This window comes from Haemaphysalis longicornis, unplaced genomic scaffold (assembly GCF_048455015.1).
Source record: "Haemaphysalis longicornis isolate Haplotype H1 unplaced genomic scaffold, Haemaphysalis longicornis Haplotype H1 scaffold_7, whole genome shotgun sequence".
NCBI lineage: Eukaryota > Metazoa > Arthropoda > Arachnida > Ixodida > Ixodidae > Haemaphysalis > Haemaphysalis longicornis.
In genome coordinates this window covers 41,266,063-41,286,098 of record NW_027526422.1, presented here as the reverse complement: position 1 = coordinate 41,286,098, position 20,036 = coordinate 41,266,063, and the positions used below count along the sequence as shown (strand labels likewise).

Genomic DNA, 20,036 nt, shown 5'->3' with positions numbered 1-20,036 from the left:
GTCATGAAGTACTTTTAATAGGGTAAAAGCTACCCCAAGATTTTGATTTAGCACTTAATAGGCATGATGGCATCTGAAATCAGCCTCTTGCCAGACCATAGAAACACATACAGAACATTTTGATCAAGTGCGTCTGTGGTTGAACACGTCGTCCACACAAGAGTAACGCATTCGTTTTCCAGCATGTCCTTAGATTGAAACCACTCCAGGGACTCATTTCGTGGCTTCGACACGTGGCACGACGAACATGGCAAAAGAAAACATCGCACGTCATGCCTCCGTCGTAATGTGCACCTGCCGTTGGCATGCAAGGGTTGTAATGAATTAAATGGCAAATGGCGCTGGTTTGTGCGAACGCGTTAGGCTCGAGACCTGAATTTTATGAAGGCGAGGTACTTTTCCTCCTTAGCGATCCCTGGGTTCGACACTGCCGCACTCACTTCAATTGCACAAACCGACCCGGGCTTTGTATACGGCTACGGCTAAGCGAGAAAAAAATGGGAAGCCAGGTTCCGCCATTATTGCACGTTAAAATGCGACGGGCCATGCGGTCACATATTCCTGCTGACCGGAAACTGTCGCGCAATGTACAGATACGTCTCGTGCCGTTACAGACATTCATCGGTGTATTTAACAGAACAAACGAAACGACGAATGGGCGCGTGTATGTGTGTGTCTGCGTTGTGTGTGTGTGTGTGTGTGTTAATCCCTGGATGTGAGTCTGGACATATTTACAACGCCACGCAGTACGCGACAAAGATGAAGAAGAAAAGCTGCCTCGCTAGCGCGGCCAGACCAAGGATCATCATCATCATCAGCCACCAACAAAATGCGGAAAGTTTGCAACTGAAAAAGGCACATTCATGTACGTATCCCAAGTCAGCCCTTGTGTAATCATCCCCCCGAGAGCATTCTGCACAGACGAGAACGTGTTTGCACCAGGGTGTTCCTGTTTCGTGCCCGGATGCAACTATACACTACATGCGCAAAGGAAAGAGAAACCAGAAAACCGTGCACTCTATTCACTTCATTCTAGCGGACGACAGTGGCTGCATTCCCAGTGTTCGATTTACGTTACACCAAAACAGCGGTGAAGATATGTTACACACACCGGCAACCCGATTTCCGCAAAGAAAGTCGCCGCTCGCAGGCTGACATCACTTCCTAGTTACGGTTTATCACGTCCACTCGCAACGGACGACGCGACGTTGGCTACAAGTGCGCGCATCCGCGGCGGGTATCAGGAGGCAGGGATTGGCTTTCATAACACGTTGTAATGTACAGAATAAATACAGGCTCAGAGATGCAAAGCATTGTATAGGTGCGCTTGCTATTCTTTTTTTTCACGACGCAAAAGACACGAGCATTACGCCGCATGATGGCTAAAAAAAGTTTGAGATAGCTGTTTGCTCTCACTTTGGATACGGTAATAAAATAAAAGTAATGACGAACGAGTCACTAATGTGTCATTTTAACAAAATTCTGTTTCTTACCGCCCACTGTACATAGTGTTAGACCGAAAGCTATTGTAGCGGTTGATGGAACTCAAATACTGCATCAGAAACAAGGTCTGCCAGAAATGGGCTCATTGTTTTAACAGTGCTCCGTACAAACGGTGCGTGGAAGGGCCTCTCCCACCAAACCTGCCGGCAGGGTATGAACACCGCATACATTTCAGTTATCACTTCATCGATGCACACGACGACGTCAGACACCGTCACACCAACCATTCAAACACGCTTTCCACGCAGCGTACTCAAGCGCCATTCCATCGAACACTTCAGGGCACAAAAATCCGTTCAAGAAAAGAGTGTCTTCGCCTCTGACTAGGAACCTCCTTTCTGGAGCAGCGCGCGCAGTTTCATCAAAAGTCACTGCACCTCCATCATTGCTCTCCGTCTCGCATCCTTCCGAATTGTCTCCACAAACAGCCCCACCTAAAACTTTCTATCAGGCCTTAATTAATAAACAGGCTGAAGAGAGTGAGATAAACTACACTTATAATAACGCCTAATTCAGTTGTATAAAAAAAAAAACATGCGGCTTTCACGCGCATCACGAGTGGATGCGAATGCAGCCAATTAAGGCCCTTGAAAAAGTCGCCACGCAGCGCGAGCTCTCAACAACTGCTCAGAACTCAACCTACACTCTGCCTTTAGATCGGGAGACCCAAAGTCGCAAAATAGAAACCCAACGTCAGTCAATGAAGAGCGAAAGAATGCGGCACTGTAGGCTCCGCTGATTGAACATCGTCGAGCTCGCTTCTTGAATGCGTCCATTGCTGTTTCAGCTTTAGTTCAGGTGTGAACAACATAGAAAAGGAAGACCGCTATGTCGGTTTGAGCGTCAAGGGAACACGGGCAGAATTGAATACAGTAATATAAACGACGGCAATTAGCAAAAAACAGTTCATTCGCTTCCTTTCTGTAGGAAACCATATGTACAAACGCTAGCGTTCTTGACGCCAGCAATGTAAACAAGAGTAGCCTCCCCGACATCTACGCTAAAAGTCCCCCTTTTCCCCCAGCGCCTCTGACAAAAACCAACGGCTCTTAGATGCTGCGTTTCTACTGTACACCTAACTTCTACAGTGTTAGGTCGAAACGCTTGCGTAAAAGCGCCAGAGGGTAAAGGCCTTTATCGACGTTATAAGGCCTCAGCTTCAGGATTTATATTTATACGCAAGCAAACCCCGAAGCGAGCCTATAGTCAATATTTTTTTGTATGTGCGCGAGGTACAAGCTTAGAGGGTACTGCATCACGTGGGGGGGGGGGGGGGGGGTGAGATTTTTCAGAGTGTACTACACCTCGCACATAACCGTCGAAGCTCTCAAGCCTCAAATTCCTGCTCGCTCATCAATATCACTATCGCAACATCCCCGTAAGCCAGAACAGCTCAGTCGGCAGCAAAGAAGTTGTTGGTTTTCGCATCGCATTAAAGGGACCCTGCAACACTACTTTTTAAACTTTTTGGAAATCTTAAGTGCTTGCAGAACGTAAGTCACCCAACACACCCAGGTACTTAGATTAGGGGGTCGCAAAGTACCTCAGCCAAAAATCACTGCTCTGTGTCCATCAGATAACTTGTAAACGCGCTGAAAAGATTTTTCTCTCTTTCCCGGTCTTGACGTTCTTCGACGGCTCGAATTACGTTACTAAGGCCATGTAACGGCTGTTGGCCGGTTTTCCTTCAGTTGCAACAATGAACGCCTTTCGACAGCAACTAAACAAAAGCCACAGATCAAACCAGAAATGGAAGGCGTATCTCTTGCGACGAGCAAATCACGTAATGCCGCTCCGTGCTGGCGATAACTATAGCTTTCGCAGTGGTTCTGGAACGCGAAGGAAAGAATGAAAGCGCTTATCGAAAGTGTTGCAGGGTCCCTTTAATGCGTAAAACTGCCACACGTCCTATAAGTGGTTAGTCGCTCCTTTCACAGCTAACGTATCGCCTCTTTCTTCGATTTGTGCGCAGCGTGCAGCAAAGGCATTTGGCGCTCTGTCTCAGGGGCAACGCCGTGGGCATCGACTCGAATGTCCACAGTGTTGCCAACAGTTTGGAGCAGCGGTAGAACGTGGATGATGAGTACGGGCTAACAATATTGTACAGACGATATGTTGACGAGCAAGGCTGCAAATTGAGACACAAAGAAATTTTTAGCACTGGTGTTGAACTGCATGTTAAAGGAGGTAAATTTTAATGTTAAGTTAACGAAAAGAAGCATCGCGATGCAACACTAAAGGTGCTCAACCAATTTGGACGTTGTATAAACGATAAATGGTAAACAAATGAGAACGTAACAAAAAAAATCAGGTCTTTCTAGCAAGTGCTGATGACCTTGACCAATTAGTACCATAATTCAGGAACAGCGCCGCAAGTGTATAATAGAGTGCTGTTTATGATCGACGTCTTTGGCCAGGTGTTCGCTGCTTATCGCGATGGATGGCGCCAGTAAACGAAAAAAAAAGTGAGAGAAGGAGTATGTGACAAACATCCTGGAACGGTATCATACTTTTGTATCATATGCAGTATTAGGAAGAACGGTCTTGTGCAATTAAACGCAACTGAATTGGTTTTTAAAAGCATCGAATATGCATGAAACCACCCTCCTTAATGCAAGCTGCCACGTCGAGCTCACTTATAACCACGCGTACTTGTAGGGCTAACACTTTTTTTTGGGCCCATTTCATGTTATGGCAAAAGATGAGCTTTTCTCTGTGGCACTGTCATGTGTTTAGTTTCATTCCTTACAATAAGCTGCAGGGTACGTGAAACGTGTGCTTCTAACTCAATGCTTTATGATGTGCATGCCCTCGGCTAGTTTGTATTGATCAATCAACACGTCAAGTGTCCGTGTGCTTCACAGTGCAAGCATATGCGAACCAGTTGAGAAAGAGGAGGCACAAAAGTGGAACACACAGATATGAAGTGCCACTTTGCTGTGCCATACACTGCACAGGTTGTCCAAACGTCACAGCAGAAATCCAGTTCAACCATGAAACACGGTCGTGACCCTTTCCAGTATTGAAACAAATTTAGTGAACACAAGCACAGGGAAAACACTGGCCACAACGGATTGGGCTGCTGGAGAGCAGCTCCTTATTGGGTGGACACTGTGTCGAAGTGAATAAAAGGAAGGCTATGAAAAAGTTGGAAGACGACGATGCTTAAAATAACCCAACTGTGGACCTCTATGTCACAAAGATGCCACAAAAAAGATCGAACCGATCTCCGGCAAGGAGAAAGTAAAGGAAGCGCGCTACGATAGTGATGTTTCTGCAGGCATAGTTCTTATTACGCCGCAACTAGACCAACCATTTGCTCATTTCCTCACAGATACTTAAAGATTGTTCACGGTTGTTAATATAGTTGAAAGTAGTGAGCGTTCTGTTTTTCAGGCTTTTTTAGTTTTTTTTATTTGTCGGCTTGATTTGATAGGCCATGTGCTTTGTTCAAAGGGGTCGTGAAGAGAAAATACATTTGCCCTTTCTTAATTTTATCTGTTTGAACAACCTTCAAGGAACATAAACCCAAAAGGTTTCGCTATTCGTTGCTTCTGGAATTTAGGAGACGCCTTTGAAAGGCTCATTTTGAAGCACATCGCAAGCGACCATGCGATATTGTCGGTTGGCAGCGCAACAGTGACATCATGTTAAGAACATTCAACAATTACGTGCTCTTTGTGTATATTATTTTGTAACGCTGTAAACCCGATATTTTAAAACTTATGCATCCTTTATTAGTTGCCGTAAACAGCGTTTTATCCACGTTACCGGCGGCCCGACCGCTTAAGTCGTCTGGCAACCATTGTTGCAGAACTTGGACTAACTATTTGAACTAAGTTTTCCTGCTGAAGTTAGCGTTGTTATGCTGAATTCTCCTTGCAAGCTTACCTTTTTTTGTATCAAATGGCATAAATCCGCAAAAGTAAAAAAAAAGTTTCCCTGCGTGTGATTCGAACTCGCGGCCGCTGGGCCGGCCTGCATTGAAGGCGGACACTTTACGCACTCAGTCAAAGACGGAAGAAGCTCGTGCGCGCCAAAACCGCGGTATACAAACCACTCTACACTTGTAGCCCAGCACTCCAGTTAGTTTTTGTAAATTTTAATCTACCCAGAGCTTTAACTGCCAACTTGCTATTGAGCGCCTCTACAGCAAGCCAGAGGGGAGCACACCAAATTGGCAAAACAACGTCAACAGCATTGCTTTTTGAAGGAAAGCGATCGACCAGCGTTGTGTTGGGACTAGGCGATGCACTGTATCACTGCTACTCGCTCATTATTTTTAGGCTCGATTAAAAGACGGGTTGTTTTTATTTTCCGATCACTCGAAGCTCCTTCGATAAATGTGTTCATACAGTAGATTCCCATTTTAAGCTTTGGGTCATTTATCTCGATCGCCAGGTCACAAAGTATCACGTTCGCGTAACTCTCTTTAGAAGCTATGTCAGAAGACGGCAAGCTTGAGCAATGCCTGCTAGCAAAAAGACCGTTTAGACTAGTGCGAAACAGCGTAAAAAGTTTTGCAAATGCCCGATTTACTTTAAGCATGGGTACTTCCGCCTGCGCTACTCGCGCGGGTTGTCATGACTGACAGTTCGGTCATGATGATCAGTCGTATCAGACAGAGATCAGACATCCGCCATTCTGCTGCGGGCGAATTTCATCATGGCGCTAATGTTGTAGATGTATCTGACGGTTTGCGAGTGAGCTCTGCGCCCACACGTTGCGCAGGCAAGGTTGAGCTACGATTGGCTTCTTAGCAGGACGTCGCTTCATGAGTTGAGGAGGAAAGGCTCGGTGAAAACAAAACTGCATTTCTTTACCTATTTGCCGATATCGTGCAACGAAACCGCTGTGCATGGTTTGTTTATCAAGGTTCCACAGTTCTGAATACCCACCTAACACAATTTCCTTCAAAATCTCCTCACGACCCCAGACATTTTGTGCCAGCGCATTTTATAAGGTTTTGTACCTGAGCGCATAATGGCATGCTACAGCAATCAATACGTTTAGTAGTTGATAATCAACCTTGCGCTGCTGCCATGTCATCGCATAGTCATATTTGCAACCTACAAAATGACAGGCCTATTTAGACTACATTTGTTCATTCACTTTTCTACTCAGTTTCTATATAGTTAGCCGTTTCACCCATTCACAGTGAATAGCTACCCAGATTAGTTGACTACACTTCCTTGTAGTAGGGAAATTAAAAGCAGTGCGTGTGTTGGCATTGTCACTTCACTGTTTCTTTTTACATCTTCTTTCTATATGAGTGTGAATTCAGCAATCGAATGCATCTTACAAACTAACAACAGTCAGCAGCGATACATTAACACAATTTTTCTTGCTTGACAGAACAAAACAAACATAATGCATGCCTCAGCCTTGTGCAGTTAAGTTTTAAAACTGGTTCAGTTGCGCGAGTTGTAAACATAAAAGGAGGTGCCACCGTTGTGGAGTTTAGACTTTTATGCACACTGACCAACAGTTGACAGTTTCTGGAGGCAGTTCAGGAAAAGGAAGCAAAGGAGAGCTTACACTCAACGACGATAAAATAAGGCTTCAAGGGCTGATTTGTTATTGATTATGAGGTTGAACGCGCAGAAGCTACACAGGTGGTGAGGCGCGCCGTAGTGGAGGGCTCCGGATGCTACAAGAGTGGGTGCCCTGCATAAGCATATTAGGTGGCAGGAAATTGCGAAGTTGACATTCGTGGACGCTCTAGCTTGTCACCGAAACACCTGAAAACAGAGCGACAAGTGCCATGCACGCACTACATCTTTCATCGTCATCATCTACTTTCTGTCCCCTCTTATATCGCCGTATCTGGACATAATCAGAAACAAAACAGACCTGTCTGCTCACTCGATCATGGCATTTCCCTCAGGGAAGACAGGAGTGGATTTACGTTCACACACGCGCGCGCACACACAGACACACAACACATCTGCACATACAAAGACGTGGTGTGACTCCGGAACGGCCGGAGGGAGTCTTGTGTGTGTGTGTGTTCAAGGGTGCTGCTGTGTGTCGGAGGGGGAGGACGATTATTCCTGAGTGCGGAACGACCGCTCTTGGCACGTGGAGGACCGAGCCACCCGCAGAAAACTCCCACTGGGAGAGTTTGCGCTACAGCGGGGTAAACGCCTGGTCTGTGGATATGTGCTAAATAGCGCTCTCAGGATTTTTTTTTTTCCTTTTCAAAAGTGTTGATTTTCTTCAAAACAAAAACCTTCCAGATGTGGTTTATGGTGCCAAACGAGGACCGCTTAAAATAACATTTTCCATAATCGCAGAGATAGAAAGAAGCGGTGACCACACAATACGACTACGCGTCGAATCGCAAAACTGCTTCTGATCTAGAGCCCAGTGTCTCACGGGCCTGGTGAACACTACTTTACAGGGTTTGTTGAGTGTAGTAAGGCAGCAGCCTCGGCGCATCCGTAAGACCTTTCCCGCAATGCAGTTACAGAGGAATGACGTGTTCATACGAATGACGACCCCCTGTGCAAAAAACAAAAACAAAAAACACACCGATCCGCAGATAGAGCACGCTACCACATCGACAACTATAACACAATGTGTTATGGCGAGAAGACAGGTGACATAAAAATTGAGTTAGAACAGTTCCTTTGTACACTGAATATGACACGCTTCCGTTCAGCGGTACTGCACATTTGTCAAGGGTGACATGGGAGAAAGGGAGCGGGAAAACAAGGGACGCGTGCAGCGTTTCAGTCTTGCTTCAGCGAAATATTCACACAGGCCTTTTTTTCGCTAGCGCGCAGTGACTGACGCGTACGAGTCACAATTAAGCCAGCGTGGAGTGTCCAGCCCGGGGCACAGCACATGCAGCAAACGCGGCGAAATGCTGTCAACGATGCCGCAGAATCCAACAAACCCGCAGTGAGGCGCAGGGACTCGTGGGGGCTTCGACGTGGGTACTTTCTCTTGTGAGGCGATGACAGTTCTGTTGTCCCCCCGATTACCGCGTGTGGCCTTGTCGGCAGTGAACAAGGTGATTAGACGTTGTTCGTATGCATCGTGTCAAACGTAACCTCAGAGATGACCAGCGGAGACGAAGCTTTGATTAAGCTGTCCCAGAGCGTTACGTCAAGCAGCTGTGCAGCATTCATTTGTGCGCGATCTGACCTCCTCTATCTTAAGCCCGTTACTGAAAGAAGTATTACAGACAATTTCTTCTCCTATCAGATAACCGACCTTCATTCTGTGGTTCTCAACCTTGATATTGTCGGAAGGCCCTCTAGGGGGTTGTTTGCAGGGAGATTTCGACGTGTGCGATATTGTTGTTAAACTAAATTTAATGCACTAGGTGCCAATCTGTACGGTCCTCTAAATACAACCAGGTGTAAAACTTGTCAGAAGATCAAAATGCCCACCGCTTTCTAACGAGTGCACGTCCAAAGCTTATCACTTGTTCCTGCCACTTCAGCAATGCATAGCCTCATAAATTGAAAAACAAATAAACACGTAACAGCTCATTCAGCGGTGCCCGCTGGTCACCAAACTCATCTAACCATGTTTCTCAATGTCAAACTTTCGCGCACCGCACCATTCAAGGCATTTCTTCGGACCTATACGCACTTGATGTGAAAAACGAATAAGCTATCCCATTTCAACTGGGAATTCGGCTGCTCCGCTAGCATTTATCCATCCTCTAGTATTTTCCTTCTTTCGGCTCCGTCCTGCTGTCGGGCCACCAGCGCTGCGTTCGACCGGCTGCCGCCAAAGCGAAGGGTGCCACCACAGCATCTCTCCGCATCACTGGCTGTTTCTGGAAGGAACGACGTCACTGCACCGGCTTCCGTTTCCCCTTGATGCCGAAGAACTTCTTGAGCGCGTGCAGGAACCGGAAACGGCGTTTCTTCTTAGCCCTAGGCAGCGGCGGCGACTCGGCCAGCGCCCCCGGCTTACCGTCGGCGGGTGGCGGTGCGGGCCGCGAGTCCTCCAAGAGGAGGAGCTGCTCACCAGCGCTGCGCCGTGCCCACGACGGGCCTGGCCGCGTAGGCCGCGCGCTGGTCGTGCGACGACCGGTGGGGGTCGTAGTGAGGCGTCGGCGGCGCGGCCGAGCCCGGCGGGGGAGCCCGCTGCTGGTGCGACTGCTGGTAGCCGTGCTGCTGCTGGTGCTGCTGGTGTTGCTGCTGCGCCCAGTGCTCGTCGGGCGGCGCCGCGTGCCGGCCGCCCTGCGCCGGGTGCGCCGACGAGTGCGACCGCTGGGAGCCTCCGTGCACGCCCTGCGGAGGGCCACGGGGCCCCCCTCCACCTCCGGCCCCCATCGAGGGCTCGCCCCGAAGCTCTGCCCGCGGGATAAAAAAGGAGGAGGTGTTAGCGGTTGAAAGAACAAATCGAATCGTCAACCGAAACAATTCCGATGCCCCTCTGCCCATTAATTCTTAGGCAAGATTTATGCTCTAAGGTTTATGGTACACATAACGAGATATTCCGTCCCCTGAGAAGAATACAGGTAAACCAAGGGAAAAGAAAATGATTTAAAAGGAGACACAGTGAAGGCAGTATGTGTTAAATTAAAATCGGGAACAGTGTAGCTAGTGTAGGAACACGGTACAAGCAAACCTCCGCATTTTAACTTGCAACAATTGTTCTGTTATAGCAAAAAAAAATCGCTTAAAATATGTCCACAGTGCGCACCTTGAATGCCCATTTAAAGTTGAAAAGGGCCAGAATACTATTTAGGACATAGAATCTATAGGTCAAAATTAAACCCAGAAATATTTGAAACTGAACAGTTGTGTTCCAGTTACATTAAGTATTGTGCGTAACATGCATGACACCACCAATACCGAATGCATCATGCTGATTTCCCAGAAAATTGTTTGTCCCTTTAATTTACCAGTCATGCGTAGTCACGTCACTGTAAATCGCCAAAAAGATTGAATATATGTGCCTCCAAAGTTATGTGAATTGTTTGGCATGCATAAGAGTAGGTGGAAGTCGCCTTCTTTTTCCGAGTGAAGCGGGCTTTCTGTTTAGTTCAATTGCGAACAGATTCTAACGGGTTCATTCTGCGCTTTTTACACTAGAATGAACCTTAGGACCGTTAGGAGCATGTTTTCCGAAATCGCGTTTTGGTCCAACGAATAGGTGTTGTAGGGACGCATTTAAAGGCGGCTTGAATACAGGGTGACTGCCCTTCCTCCCCTGCCCAACCCGCGGTAATCACGTTGTCAAAAAACCAAATGGTGACGCTGGCGCTGCAAACATATCTTAAATGTTAAGCACGTTTTACTTGCTGATTAGAAGATTACGCTTAACAGCTGAAAGGTTACTATAAAGGGAATCTTGGCCGAAGATCGAGACTATTGCACCAGAGCATGCTCGTCAGGAAGTGTGCACGACAGAATACTGAATTTCTGCATGTTATATGACGTAAACGCTGCGTATACAGTGGATCACGGTGAAAAAAGGGGCATAACATTAAAAAAAAAAGACTCACAAAAAGATTCACAGAACGAGGCAAATGCCTCGTTTTTTTCATGCCACCGCTTCGATGAAGCACCGATTCCCACTGTGCACATGCGGACTGCCCCACTGTTTAGTGTCCAGACCTTCGGGTGGACAGAAGAACCCGTCCCACACCGGAGAGCTTTGATTCTCTGATCCTTTTTGGAAATCGAGACATGTCCGTGAACCCAATTTAGCTAGCTTTTCCGCGCGGCGCTGGCCTACGCAACGCGCCCCTTGGTTGGCCTTTCCTCAAGGATGCGATCGTGCGAGGGAAGAGATGGAACACACGTCCGTCCGTTCACGACAGCTTCGCTTGTATGGCGAGAGTAGAGTGTACTGGCTTGGCATGAAAAAAAAAAAAAAAAGGCCGGTCACCACACTGCGACCAACGCCACTGGTGGACAAAGTCTCAAGGAAAGTCATGGGAGGCGGGAGGGCCGAGGCCCTCCAGAACTTGGGCGCCCCGCGAGCCCCGTCTGTCCCGTGGTCACTGAGCGGGAATTGCGCCCGCACATACTGGCGCACTGTTGCAGCACCGGCATCCCATCAATAAGTTGAACCATCTCAATCTCTAAAGTTCTGTTCAATGTCTTGCTTCCACGTTAGGTTCACCTATGGATGTTCTGTATGCGTTATCTTGATTGCACGCGCAGTTAACGCTGGCCGTGATGTTCAGTCCTTTCGCCTCCTGCCGCCTTTATTGCCGTCAACAAAGGACCGGCAGCAGTCGGCGCTCGCACGGCATGATTTCTTAGCGCGGATGACTGTAGAGTGGGAGTAACGAGTGTCAATGACGCAGTGGTCTACCTTCCACTGAAAGTAGACCACTATCAACTACCTGCGTCGAGCACGTCGGTTTCCATTTTCTGTACATTCGAGCACAGCTTCCGATCGTCCGGTACGGAAGCTGCGGTAGACGGGCTTTTGCACACCGTAAATACCCGGAACCAATGGAAATGCTGGCGTTAAACACAGAGTTGGCTGTATTTTAACACCATGAAACAATATGTGTCCCTATTCCACGCCGAAATTGGCCATATGTCATGATTGTCTTGCATATTGGTTAGGGTTCCCGCATAGTGATGTGAAGGCAATTGGAACAGCCCCTCCAGAGCGAAGGCGGCAATGTTAGAGAAGTAAAAACACGGTAAACTTGGTGTGCAATGCAAGACTGACGTGTGCCTAGGGATAAATTCATTTGCAACTTCGAAAAACAAAACTTAAACAGGAAAAATTAGTGCAGGATAACAGCCATGCAAATAAAAAAAGTGCAAAGACATGCATAAAGCCCCAACAAAGCAAGACAAATTACCATGACAGCGGCAGGGATGTCACTGGTACTGTTAGTAAAAGCAGCTGTGAAGAAAGTTATGAAACAAAATGCAAAATTTCAAACAAAACAGAAAATTCGTTTCTTTCTTGTTTTTACACAAATAAGCCGTTACTTCTATATTCTATAGTATTGAATACTAGTATTCTATACTATCTATATTACTTCTATAAAACTATTGGGCCAGAAAGGTAACTACATGTTGCAGACAGGTAATTATAACTAACAACAAGAAAAAGTTTGTGGGAAGCTAAGAAAACTTCTATATGATGTCTACGGTTTGAGTCCCTTAAGGGCGCATGCATGTCTGGTCAGTGGAGTTCGGTACACATGCCTTTTAGAAATGTAAACTGGCATTGCGGCACAGGGTTTTTACTCCCTAAGAAGATACAAAATGTGGGAAGATAATTGTGGGAAGAAAATGTGGGAAGAAAATAATACCCGGAAAATAAAGGCAGCATAGATATTGACGTACAAGTTAGAAACTTCAGTTCTGTCCCTTCTTTTACCACTTTTTGCACAATAGCTCCCGAATGTATTAATATACGTTTCAAACGTGTGTCGTCACCGGTAAGACAGCATCCAGTAAAAATATAATGGACCTTATTTGAATCTTATCCACATAACGAGGGGTGCTTTTAAATCTCTGTAAGCATTTGAATAACCCCGGACACATGTGTCAGTTGCAAAGAAATATTATTCCCTCAGGTCGCTGTGATGGCAAGCCGTACAGACGGCCGTGGTGCTAGTTAGACGATATATAAAATTAATATAACAACATTGACGATTGCTATTGATTATAGGTGATATTAGTGATTATCCAATTGCCAATGGTTCCCCGAGAGCGCTTGTGTCATTTTTGAGGATTTTGACGTGTTGATAAAAACTAGGACTGATGTTAAGCAAGGACTCAAACTTTTGCCTTTACTCATTAAAGAACTGTGACAGTGATAAATCGATTTGACATTTCGAAGCTCAACACGCAATTCATAACGAAAACATTTAAATCAACCGGGTCACGTGATGAGATAAGTTTGAGGTGCAACTTCATTTCAATTTTTGCTTTCTCAAAGTGTTTCCTTGTTACCTGTGGCTTGCGTATCGCAGCTGCTGTGTCTCGCGCTCGTATGTGAAAGGAATGATTTTTAATAGCAACATGTACACGTACGCACAAAAGACCTGTAGGATAAGCTCTCACTGTGCGGAGAATACATGTTTGTTCGATTCATATAGCGTAATTAATTTTAAAAATACCTCAGGTCGATTCAGTGCGATCACCAACTCGCGAGGAAGCGCATTTAATGTTTTCACGTACCTATTTCTATTATGGACGCGGGCAAGGCATGTAATGCGAAGGCAAGATAACCATTGGTCATTAAGGGCATAGAGTTTCTAACAATATACACTAGAGAGGAATCTGGCGCTAGCGTCTAAGCGGCTCACATCAAGGCCGTCTGTGTCGTCATGGACCGCCGTTATGTCCTGCGCTTGCCTTAGTTTCACCATTGGCTTGGATTGAAACGTTCTAGTGACCACAAATTTAAATAAAGTGCCCCAAAAACGCGAAGGATAGTGTGCAGTTATGTAAGTGGAAAATAAAATAGGCTGTTTTAAAACTAAGGAAAAAGGAAGTAAAGCGTAATTTTGCCGGGACGGTTGTGCCTACTATTCTGCAGACCAAGCTGGCAGTCAACAACAACGTTAATATTTTGTGGGAAGCTTATTAGAGACTCCAATTTTATTAATTTTACCATTATTTCAACCAATAAGTTGTTTGCCAAGCTTGGATATGCTTTTGAGCGCGCCTGTGAAAACGTCGCCTTCGTGGCGAACCGGTGCACAGATTATCAGCTACAGTTTAACAAAACTTGCTGCTGAGCGAGTTGGTTCATACTTGAAGAAAAAAAGCAAACGTGGCGTTAAGCAGTTGTGGCCCGTGGGCGAATACAAGGTATGGACGGCCGCAGGCACCCGTGTCTGTCGCGTCTTGCCTTCGTCGAAGTACGTTTTGTTTCTTTTTTTCGTCAGCAACAAATTTCGCGGAGGCATATTACCCGCTCAGTCATGCGTCCTTCGACTGCGGCATGACCAACCTCAGGTACGATCACGCACTGCCTGCTGTTTCACCGAACACGGCTAGCTACCAGAGAACAAGGAGGACTTCGGCTTCCTCGTGTTAATGCCCAGTGAAAAAAGCAAATCCACAAAACCGCTTAAGAATCCCATTGACATGCCAAGCCCAAGTCAAAAGCGGGGGTCTTCCCATAACCCCCCACGACGACATGGATTCTCAGGCGCAGTTACCTCTCTAGTATACTTACAAGAAACTTTATGATTAAGGGTAACAGAGTGGATCCCTTAGAGAAGGCAAGCGTAGCAGGGGGCGGCAGAAAGTTAGATGGGCAGATGATATCAAGAAGTTTGCGGGGATGAATTAGTCGCAGTTAGCACAGGACCGGGATAATTGGAGATTAATAGGAGAGGCCTCTGCCCTGCAGTGGGCGTAGATAGGCTGGTGATGGTGATGATGATGTTTTCTATTACATCCGCAGTGGTATCATTCCCTTGAAGAGTTTTCTTAGTTAATCTTTGGAAATATTTATGCCATAAGTACTAGTGAGGCCGAAATACGAAAGAGTATGCGGGTGCGAGATTTCCGCGTGCATCTGCGATCTTCAGCCGGTCTAAAGTGATGTCATGTGTAGCTCGCCGCTATGGTGCACCTCACGGCTTAGTTTCTTGGACAAATTAAGTTGCAAACGAAAACATCGAAAATACCAAATCCGAATTCAGTATGTGCTACTAGTGCCCCAAATTTCCGTTGTACTTGTGAGATACCAAAATAAGCTACATGTTCATTCGCAAACAAAAGGCCGCCATGTATGCCAATTGCTAAGGAAATCAGCAAGTACTATAACAATCTAACATGCTTGACAGAAATTATCTGCTGGCACCGAGCGAGAATAGGCACGTCTTGAATGACAACCCCATCACGCACTCATAGGCCTTTGCATTCTTTAAGCCTTGAGAAGATATTTGGCATTTTCTGCGCTGCTCACACGCAGTTAGAGTGTCCTGTCGGCTGTGCCACTTATATCGGCGCTAGCCGAGCCCAGTGATAAAATGGCCAACTTTAAAGCCGAAAGGGTCAAGAGGTAATTATTACTAATATTTATACGCTTCAGTTCCTATACATGAGATGCGTCGCATGGGGAACGGACATAATGTAACGATCACAATTCATGCTGCAAAAACTCGGGCACGGTTTGCCTTATTGTGCGCTCTGCAGCCACATAATAAATAATGTAATAGGACAGTGCAATGCCCAGAGCGAAATCTCAGACCCATCGTAAGCTCGAAGGATCTAACGATCCGAGGCTCAAGGCAAATTGTGTGCAATCTAGTGCCAGCAGTCCGGCGCCTGTGGAGCACTGATTTGTGCGGCCGTAGTTGTGACAGAGCTGGATGCACTCAGAGCGGCACCGGATGTGGCGACAGGTGCGGGTAATACGGGAATGCTCCCTCTGAATGCAGCTTCTCCGCAATGTGGACTGCACTGCGATGCATGTGTCGTCACCAGCCGTCACTGCAATGTTGCTGTTGCTCTATTCCTGCCGGCTTATTGTATTATGAAAAAAAACAAAAACGCTCAGGTTTAGCACTTACAGACCCAGTTATAACGAGCGAAAGCTGAGGCGCACGCACTTATGACCCAGCCGGCTTGCCATCCATGTGGACAGTGAGCGACCAAGCACCGGCGAAGCAGCCGTTATACCTTCGCTTAATTCAGCGGTACTTAGCGTCACTAAATAATGGCTTTTAGAGTATCGGCACTCTTTTCCATAATTGTTATGTGCCGCCAGGATTTTCATTGGTCGGTAGGCACCAAGTGATATTTGTTTACATATGGGCGCAGCCATTTTGTTTCTGGGCACCTCTACTCTCTCTCTCTCTCTCTCTCTCTCTCTCTCTCTCTCTCTCTCTCTCTCTCTCTCTGCTGCGCTGACGCTAGAGCAGCCGGTCACACTGCCCGTCACAACCGGCGGCGGTTTCGTTGGGAAAGATGGCAACATTGCAAGCCAGAAACACAATGGCCCCCAGACGCTTCCGGGTGCACGAAGTGGCGGTACTCTTAAGCGTAGCCTATTTAGTGACGCTAGTGGTACACCAGCGGCGAGGCTCCGAGCTAGCGGAGCTGCGACAGCTGCGACGCCTCTCTACACCGGATCATGTGGCGTGACGTCACACCTGCCGCACTTGCGCTCAGGCGGCTAAAAATCATTGCGACGCGATGAATGACCTTACGAGACGCGGCAAATAAGAGCTTTCGCTCTAAAACGAACTTAAACCGCTCAGTGTAGGATTCGCGCTACCCTACCTTCATTGCGAGCGCCCTGACCTTTCCACAGTCAGATGCCGCCGTGTGGGGTCGAAGATGATGAGATAACAGGCGCTTCCCCTTGTGCGAATGACAGGAGAGCTTCTGAAACTAGTATATAGCTATCGTCAAGTGATCATCTCAGTAGATGTACCTTGCCGTACAGCAAGATATGGTTTGATCATAGAGTTTCTTACAATATACACTAGAGATGAATCTGGCGCTAGCGTATATGCGGCTGACATCAAGGCCGCCTGTGCCGTCATGGGCCGCCATTGTAGATGGTATTCACTGAGAAGTTTAGCTGTCAATTTCTTAGTTTGGCAACACTGAAAACGACCACGGACATGGCGCGACTTGTCCCACTGCGGCTGCACACCACAGAATAAAAAGACAAACACCGGATTGCGTCGTCTGCTCTTTTTCAACCCGGGTGTCAATGGTGGTGTCATCAGAGATGTTATTAATCGATGATGATGATCGTTGGATGTTTATGGCGCAAGGCCAACTGGGGCAAAGAGCGCCAAAACTATAGTCGATGATAGGGGTGAAACCTTAAACACTAAGTAAAATCAGAAAAAACAAAAGTAAAATCACAAAACGACAATGAGCATGGCTGGTGTATAGGGCCAGATTTCATGATGCGTGATAGGAAATGAGGTTTAAAAACTTGACGTCGGACAAATACTCAAACACACGTTTCACGGAAACAATGGCATCATCACCTAGGAAAAACGATGGATGTAGGGGAATATGTTGTCTGTAGAGTTCTCTGAAGTGTTTGTGTCGTGTTGTGTGAAGTGCCTTGCATGTGATTAGTATGTGCACTACGGATAGGGCCTCTCCGCACCTGCTGCACTGGGGTCTAGAAGATCCCGTCAGCAGATACGAGTGCGTCGCATGGGTGTGCCCTATCCGCAGCCTACCCAAGGCGACTTCCGTGTGTCTGTTGCGTGAGTCAGCTGTGTACCGTCCCAAGTGTGGCTTTATTACATGTAGTTTGTTGTCTGTCTGTTCGTCCCAGTGTGTTTGCCATGTTCTGCGCAGGTGTTGTCTTATGTGTGGTTTGAGGTCTGTGTAGGGTACGGTTGTTATGTCTACAGTGTTCCTGAGTGCAGCAGCAGCAGCCCTCTCGTCTGCCAACTCGTTTCCAGCGATCCCAGCGTGTCCTGGAACCCAGCAGAGGAGCAGCTGTTGCTTCTGCGCATACACAGACATGATAGTGTTAAATACAAGATTAACTATGTGGTTTTTGGGGGGTGTATGCGATGACAGTGCGCGAACAACACTCAAGGAATCTGTGTAGATGATAGACTTCGGAATTTGATTTTCAAGTATGTGTCGTACAACCAGCAAAATCCCGTACGCTTCTGCTGAAAAAATTGTCGTGTGGACGCTCATGGTTCTGGCTGCACTGAAATTCGGACCATGAGCAGCGCAGGAAACCATAGTGGAGGTTTTAGACGCGTCACTGTAAAATTCTGCAAGTGGGTATTTAAACTGTAGAGACAGAAAGTGCTGCAGTATTGCAGCTCGCGGTACCCGATTTTTGTCAAGTTTCATAAAAGAAAGGTCGGAGGACACAGGACGAACTTTCCAAGGAGGTAAAATGTCTGAAAAGGATGATCTGTACACGTCTAAAAACGAAGCGCTCAGATCCGAGGCTCGCTCTCTCACTCTAAGTGAAAAGGGCAGAGGAACGGATGGGCGATTTACAAAAAGCAGTGATGTTGATGTGTCGTTAAAGACATGATAAAAAGGATGGTTATTCAGAGATGAAATTTTAAAAGCATAAAGTAAGTCCATATACGTCCGTTGGTTCTCAAGGCTCCACTTATTACACTCGGCATACAGGCTCTCGACAGGGCTAGTGCGAAAAGCACCCGACGCAAGCCGTAGCCCCAAGTGTAGCACTGGGTCAAGCATTCGCAACGCTGTTTTAGTCGCCGACCCATATACCACACTGCCATAGTCTAAACGAGACCTAACCAAAGCAGTATAGAGCCGTAGTAGGAGTTCTTTGTCGGAACCATACGATTGATGGGAGAGAACCTTAAGTATATTCATTGTTTTCAGACATTTATGTTTAAGTTTCTTGATGTGTGGAATGAATGTGAGTTTCTGGTCAAACACAACACCTAAGAACTTGTGCTCCTTGTTCACAGGAAGCGACACGCCATTCAGAGTAATGTCTGGGTCCGGATGAACCCCGCGCTTTCTGGAGAACACAACGCAGGAGCTTTTTGAAGGATTCAATTTAAACCCATTCTTGTCTTGCCCAGCCGGCAAGCTTCTTGACACCAAGCTGGACTTGACGTTCGCATATTGACATATTACATGATTTAAAAGATATTTGCACGTCGTCTACATACATAGAATAAGAGATTGTTGGTGGCAGTGCCTTTCCAAGAGAGTTCATCTTTACGATAAAGAGAGTGCAACTCAACACGCCTCCTTGCGGCACGCCATTTTCTTGGACGTGAACCTTTGAAAGTGCACAACCAACTCTTACTCTGAACGCTCTGTCCGACAAATAACTAACAAGGGTGTTCAACATATTACCCGAAACACCGAATGACCTGAGGTCACTAAGGATCCCATAACGCCAAGCGGAGTCGTAGGCCTTCTCGAGGTCGAAAAATACAGTTAAGCAGTACTGCTTATGCACGAAGGCATCCTTGATGTATGAGTCAAGTGCAACCAGTTGATCGTTCGTCGATCGCCCTACCCTAAAGCCTGCCTGGCAGCTCTCGAGAAGACCATTGTACTCGAGGAAGTACACAAGCCTGCGATTTATCATCTTCTCGAAGAGCTTGCACAGGCAGCTCGTCAGGGCTATTGGACGGTAACTTGAGGGGGACGACGGGTCCTTTCCCTCCTTCAAGAAAGCCACTACAATGGCCTCCCTCCAAGAGTGTGGAATGTGCCCCGAAAGCCATATTTTATTATATAGATGTAGAAGTGCTTCAAGTGTGTCTGCGTGTAGGTGTTGTATCATTGTGTATGTAATGTTGTCTGGGCCTGGAGCTGAGGGTTTACACGTGCTCAGAGCAGCCCTCAGCTCATGTAGTGAAAACAGGGAGTTGTAAGAAGTCTGTGATTTGTTGTTGTCGTGTAGGGACTTCTTTTCACAAGATGCTTTATACTTCAGGAAAGTGTTCGTGTAGTGTGCTGAACTGGACACGTCTTGGAAGTGTTGTGCGAGTGTGTCAGCCTGGTCTTCCAGTGTGTCCCCTGTTGTACTGACCAGGGGCAGGCTGTGTGTATGTTGTCCTTTGAGTTTGCGTATACGTGTCCATACCTTGCGTGTGTCTGTGTATGAGTTTATAGATGTTATGA

The 20,036-nt window shown here is 46.8% G+C and overlaps 1 protein-coding gene across 10 annotated transcripts in view; it reads right to left on the bottom strand.

Annotated features, from left to right (window-relative positions):
- Positions 1–20,036, bottom strand: part of Rbp (RIMS binding protein) — a 394,065-nt gene that overhangs the window by 15,972 nt on the left and 358,057 nt on the right. For 6 of the 10 annotated variants that reach the window (XM_077676856.1, XM_077676857.1, XM_077676860.1 and 3 more), the window contains 2 exons: positions 12,302–12,345; positions 6,840–9,820 (listed from right to left, as the gene is read on the bottom strand). The exons of 1 other annotated variant lie outside the window; for it this stretch is intronic. In XM_077676856.1, coding sequence (XP_077532982.1) covers positions 9,314–9,820; positions 12,302–12,345 — 551 coding nt within the window. In that variant the 3' untranslated portion in view covers positions 6,840–9,313. Of the gene's footprint in view, positions 1–6,839; positions 9,821–12,301; positions 12,346–20,036 lie in introns of those variants that run through there. 3 more of the 10 variants (XM_077676866.1, XM_077676863.1, XM_077676862.1) reach the window with 3 other exon arrangements.